The 6,471-nt window shown below is 62.9% G+C and overlaps 1 protein-coding gene across 1 annotated transcript; it reads right to left on the reverse strand.

Annotated features, from left to right (window-relative positions):
• Window positions 1-893: 893 nt before the first annotated feature.
• Window positions 894-1,405, reverse strand: EMIHUDRAFT_214569 (hypothetical protein; the record flags this gene model as incomplete). Its single annotated transcript, XM_005763659.1, has 2 exons — window positions 894-917; window positions 992-1,405. The coding sequence occupies 2 exons, from the start codon at window positions 1,403-1,405 to the stop codon at window positions 894-896; spliced, it is 438 nt and encodes a 145-aa protein (XP_005763716.1).
• Between the last annotated feature and the right edge of the window lie 5,066 nt (window positions 1,406-6,471).

A 6,471-nucleotide genomic window follows, 5' to 3' on the forward strand; every position in this document is an offset into this window, starting at 1 on the left:
GGGTTAGGGTCAGGGTTAGGGTGAGGGTGAGGGTGAGGGTGAGGGTGAGGGTGAGGGTGAGGGTGAGGCTGAGGGTGAGGGTGAGGGTGAGGGTGAGGGTGAGGGTGAGGGTGAGGGTGAGGGTGAGGGTGAGGGTGAGGGTGAGCAGCACCTCGTTGAGCGGCTTGTCGTGCAGCGCCGCCACCGCGAGGACAATGCCTACCCCCAGCAGCAACCACGACCCGAGTCACGCTCGTCCGAGGTCAGGACTCCGCGCCATACCGCGAGGAGAAGGCGCACACCGCGCAGCGGGCCGCTCCTCTGCGCGACGCCTGCAGGACGCGTGTCGGGACATGTCGTGGACGTGTCGTGGATATGCCGGGCTCCGCTCCTCTGCGCAACTACCGAGCCCGGCGCCGCCTCTCTCTCCCCATATCTCCCCATATCTCCCCATATCTCCCCATATCTCCCGCACCGAGCCCGGCGCCAGCCACGGTAATCTCGGGTACTCTCGGGTACTCTCGGGTACTCTCGAAGATGCACCGAGCCCGGCGCCGCCCTGCGCAGGCGGCGAGGCCAAGATGTGGCCCACGAGCTCGACGCGCGCCTGTGATCTCCCATGATCTCCCGTGATCTCCCGTGATCTCCCGAGATGTGGCCCACAAGCTCGACGCGCGCCGCTGCGGAGAGAGCCTCCCCAACGCCGACGCCCGAGCTGTCGCCGCCAGCACCTCCGCCCGTGCTTGCACACGCGCCTCCTCCTCCTCCTCCTGCTGCTGCTGCTGCTGCTGCTCCGCCGCCGCCGCCGCCGCCGCCTCCGCCGCCGCCCCCGCCGCCGCCGCCCCGGCCACCGCCGCCTCCCTCGCCGCCCGGCGTGGCGGCCGGCCCTTCGACGGGCGCAAAGTAGTGCAGGCCTAACCAATCAAGAGCCACACCACCTGGTCGACCGGCGACGGCTATGCATGCCGAGGCGCAAGCGCGAGGCGCAGCGCAGGCCTCCGACACGGACGACCCGCGTGGCCGGCTTGGAGTCGACGCCGAAGCGCGCGCCGCCGCCGCTCTCGAGCGAGCGCTCCTCGGTCAGCCACTTCTCGACCGCGAGTCGGTCACTCTGAACCGCCAGCCGGTCGGCCGCCGCCGTGACAAAGGCGAGCAGGAGCTTGGAGCCGTCGCGGGCGAGGTGCCGCTTGACGCGAAGCGTGAGGCCTGCTCCGCGCATCGCTTCGAGCACCTCCTCCGCCTTTTCGCGGCCCTCCGCCATCCGGCGGTCGCGGGCGACAAAGCGCGAAAGGATTGCGTCATGCCACGACGGAGCTCGAACGCAGATCACGACGACGAACTCGTACCGGAGACGCGAGCGCGGCCGCTCGTTGCTGTCTCGAAGGCGGTCACGCACGGGCGGATCGGTCGACCACGGCAGTCGCATTCCTCGCCTCGCAGGATGGAAAGCCAGGTCCGTTGTATGTGTCTCTCTCCGTTGTGAAGTGTTGGGCGCCGGCACCCCAGCTTAGAGGGCGTCGTGTAGCCCTCCTTGGTATAACACAAAAGTGTTGGGCGCGCCACCCAAGAGCCTAGCTAGGTGCTGCCCGCCAAAAGAATTTCGCAGCCCGGCTCTCGCACACGCACGATTCACACGGGAGAACAACGAAGAGCGGGATGTCGAGGGCTACGAAATGAGGATGCCGGATGGCATGCCGATACCACAGCTGAAGGGAGACGAGAGATACAAATACCTCGGAACGGAGCTAAGGACCGGGTGGGCAAACGGCGAGGGCCAGACGGAAATGAGGGAGCGGTGCGTAGCGGACTGCAAGAGAGTAATCTGGATCATAGGCAACCTGCCGCACTTGACAGGAGAGCAGATCCGACGCAACATGGCGCTAGCACTGAGCGGCATTATCGGCTACTACGGCCGGTCCACGGTCATCACATGGGAAGATTGCCAGAGCATCGAACAAGTGAGGGCGAGCGCCCTAAACGCAAAAGGGTACTCGGTAGGAATCCCGCGACTACAAATATACGATGTGAAGGAGAGAGGAGGGATGGGAATGGAACATGCATACACGTACGCAGCGGCGGCGCTGATCGATCAAGTGGACCGGGCCCTCAGCGCGGTGGAAGGGGAACCAGCGAGGGTGGCCGTGGAGAGCAGCCTAGCGCACACTTTGAGAAGGCTGGGATGCCGAAGTGACAACCCGCTGGAGTGGAAGCCGAGCTGGGACTGGGAAAGGGAGCTCTCGGACGAACTAATGATCGAAGCATACCTAAAGGCAAAATGGAGGTGTGGGGTGGAGACGGTCACGACAGCGGGGTGGGAAGAGAGCAAGAAGGGACCGCTTAGACCCGAGGCGTGGAGAACGACAGAGAGACGAAAGAGAGCGTCGGGCCCGCTCCTCTTTGAGACAAGGAGTCATGGCTGGAATAACCAAGGCCTCGCGTGTGACTTTGCACGTAACCTAGCCAAGCACGGGATAGCGACATGGTCGGACGTGTCAGAATGGGGCACCGGGGAAGTGTTGACGTGGCCGCAAATGAAGCGAGTCTATGGCCTCAAAGACAACACGACGGAACATAGCGAATACAAGAGGCTGGCGGAGCAGCTGGAGCGACCAGAGTGGGCGCAGCTGCGACAATACTGGAAGTGGGCGGCCATAGAAGAGCGCGCACACGGACAGAAGACGGAACGGAGGGCGCCCGATAGGGTGCGGAAGGTGAAGGCGGCAAGGAAGGCGCCGACCTGCTACGGGGGAGGCACGGAGGAGGACGAACACGGATGGGAGTACCTCTGCGAATGGGAAGGCGAGCAGAGCGACAGCTGGGTGTGGCACGATAAGATGCCCCACACATGGGAGCGGGAGCTAATGCACGCGCAAGGCGCGAGACGGCAAGCGGCGTCCTTCCGAGAGTGGCTAGAACACCGCAGAAGACTAGGTAGATCGGGGCCGGAGGCAGCGCAAGCGGACAGAGCACTAGAGACGTGCGATGGAGAGAGTAATGCTCCGTCGTGGAGCGACGTGCTCGATCGATTCATTGAATACAGCAGGGAGGCAAACGGGGTGTGCACAAGCGCACCCAACATGACAGAACACACGTTCGAAGAAGGGCGAACCAGGACGGACATCCGAGTGGAGGGGAAGGCCAGGACGCTCTACCTCGGAGGGAAGAAACCGGCGCAAGACAGCGGCACGCACCTGGGGTCGAGAGAGGACGGGGACAATCGAGTGATAAAGCTGGAGGGGACCCCGGGCCTCGATACCAACGCGACATGGGAGGAGGAGATACCCGAGCAAAATAAGATCACGAAGGACGCGGTGAGAAAGATGATGGAGAGACAGGAGAGGGAGCGACAGGAGGGGAGCCTCGGGGCGGATGAGACGTTGTTCCCAGAGGGGGCGCCCCAGAGACACATAAACTGGAAGAAAGAAGACTACGAGCTGTTCGTGGGGCACGGACACGGGGCGAGCGCGATCAGAGTAGCGGAGCTACAGGAGGACCCCCTAACGCGCTTCTTGCTCCGATACGACGAATTTGAGACGGGGGGAGAGCTGAAGGACGGCAGCGGGAAGCGAATTAAGATGGGAAAAGACAGCGAGCCGCTGCGGTCGGGGAAGGGACGAGCCATGAACGTGAAAGTAGCGCAGACATGCCTCGCGCTGCACGTCTCACACCAGTTCACACACTTTGCGGCGACGGACGGAGGAAAGGACCATGAAGACAAAAGGGCGGAGGATGGAAAGTACGTGCTGAACCCTAGGGTGGCGTACGGCGTGTTCGAAGGACCGACACGATTCGGAAAGAGCGTCCCGGGAGACGCACAGGTAAAGGATCCCAACGGAATCGGACCCTGTGAAGTGGCAGTAGCCAGCCTCAAGCATCGATGGGATAATAAGATGAGATTACCAGACGAGAACGGGGGGAAGGACAGGCGGGCGACATTTGACGACGTCGGGGATCACAATGTGACGACCAAAACGATCTTGGGGGCCAGGGTGAGACAACAGGTCGGGGTGCCACATGGACATGGGGAACACCACAGGCGTATTCTAGAGGGGGAAAAGAAACGGGGAATGAGGGGCCCCGCCACGAGAAGTGCGTTCTGGGGATGCAGAGCGTGCAAAGCGGCTAGGGATGAGGTCGCAAAAGAGGCGCGCGAGGCAAGGAGGAGACGCGGGGAACTGAAAGACTGGGACGACTGGAAACAAGAAGACAATGAGCCACCACAGGCGTCGTTGGCGCACATACTGAGCGGCAGCTGCGCTGGAAATAAGGAAGAGGCGCGTCACTTCATGCGGAAGCTCGACAAACACACAGCGAGGGCGATAGCAAGAGTTGAACGGGAGGCGCCGGACTCAAAAGACACCGCCACATTCCTGAGACGAGCGAGGGCAGCCTCCTTAAAGGCGAAAGGGTCTAGATTTGGGGCGCTCGCCGAAGAGGAGTACGACAAAATAGCACCCGTGATTGCCTGCACGCTACCCGCACTCACGGACTCCATACCCGAAAGAAAGAGAAGGGAGCTCGCGGGAGAGGTGACGAGTGAACTTCAGGTAGTGGGGAAGGCAGCCTCGATTGCCATACAGACATGGGTGCGAAACAACGACAAGACCAAGGCAAGGGCAGAGGAACGAGAGAAGAATATAGGGTGGATAAAGCGCCTGTTCACGGCATGGAGGGTGAGCCACACCGAACGTACCGAGCGAAGGGCCGAGCGGAAGGAGGACGGGGAAGATGACTCGGGGGAGGACGAACCAGTGGAAATTCAGTTGTCAGATGTCACGATGCACCCGAAGGGGACCCCAGCGCCGGCATCATCCGTAGAGGCACGAGTGTTCGAAGAGAGAGTGGACCTGAGCAACAACATGACGTGTAGGCAAATGATCGGAGTGGGAGTCAGAAATGTGGTCCTTGCGCGAGGGGAGCTTGATAGACTCGAGGGGCCAGGATACGCCGCGAGGAGGACGGAGTTGCGCAAGGCGAAAGAAGCCGCGAGAACAAGGGACCGGCAGGCGGCGGCGTCGCAGGACGAGGCAGAAGAGAACGACGCGACAGAGGAGGAAGTGACAAGGGAGAGACCGACGAGAGTGGGACGGCCGCGAGGTGGCATGAAGGTTGCAGCGAGAAGCGGCGAGAGACTGCGAAAAGAGATACGAAGAGGCAGACTCCCCAGGGTGGGCGACGGCTAGCGCACCACACTCCTCTCCTTAAAATCCCTGTGTGGTGGCGGCGTGCCGTTCTCCCATCCCTCCCTTGGGTTGTGTGTTTTCTTTCTTTCTTTCTTCACGAGCTAGGGACGAACCAGCTGCTCGCCGGCAACTTCGCGGTGATATAGGGGGCTGCCGCGCGAGGAGGCGGGCATCTCGGACAATCTCGGCGCATCTCGGCGCATCTCGGCGCATCTCGGCGCATCTCGGCGCATCTCGGCGCGTATCGAGCAGGCGCTCGTCTTCTTCCGCGACGTGACCACGTTCCGCACCCTGCTCGCGGTGCTGGTGGGCCAGACGGCGACCATGGCGCCGCTGCTGCATGGCGCGTGGTCGCCGAGCTGGTCGGGCCGCTCGAGCTGCTCGAGTTCGGGGGCCACTTCGTCTTGCTCGGCCTCTACACGCTGCTGCATTCGGCGGCCGAGGCGGGCGGCTCGCGCGGCGGCCGCCACAGCGACTTCTTCGTCGGTGTCCGCCCTCGACGCGTTTGGAAGCGGCCTCGAGGCGGCGGAGGCGGAGGCGGCGGCGGCGGTGGGGAGAGAGGTGGAGGTGGAGGAGGAAGAGACGCCGTGGTGGAGGCGGCCGCCGCGGACGTGGCCGCCGCGGATCGACGACTTTCACTTAGAGCAAAAAAAGTCTTGGCCCCCTCGCGTGACAAGCGCTCCAATCGCCGAGCCCCTTGCCGACCTCCGTTCAGAGCCTTGCTGTGTGTAGATGCTCTTTCTGCCACTGCTGCTGTTGCAGACCTCGCCACCACCGCCGGCGCTTGCACCTCCGCCTCCGTCCCCGCCGCCGCCGCCGCCGCCGCCATCACCTCCGCCTCCGCCTCCGCCGCCGCCTCCGCCTCCGCCGCCGCCGTCGCCTCCGATCCCGACGAATGACACCTCTACTGGCCAGACCTGGAAGTTGAACGAAACGTCGCCACCCCCAACGCCGCCCCCCGAAGCCGAAGCGCAAGCGTGGCAGGCGCAAGTCCGCGCCCGCAGCGGAGGGAAGAACCAATGCGGTTGCAAAGGAGACAAACCGTACTGCAACACGCAAGGCATCGGCACCAGCTGCACCAATGGCAAGGATGGCGCGCGCTGTTCAGACACCCACGAATGCGCCTCCGAAACATGCCACTTTAATGACTTCCCAAAAACATACGGCCAGTCCAACGACTGCTACGTCTGCACAAAAGCCGGCGTGAACAAGTGCAAAAAGTTCAACGATGTCTGCGCAAAAACCGGCGAGAAGTGCAGCACCACTGCGACTGAAATGAACGACGTGACACAGGCCTGCTGCAACGGCT

Source organism: Emiliania huxleyi (assembly GCF_000372725.1).
Source record: "Emiliania huxleyi CCMP1516 unplaced genomic scaffold EMIHUscaffold_62, whole genome shotgun sequence".
NCBI lineage: Eukaryota > Haptophyta > Isochrysidales > Noelaerhabdaceae > Emiliania > Emiliania huxleyi.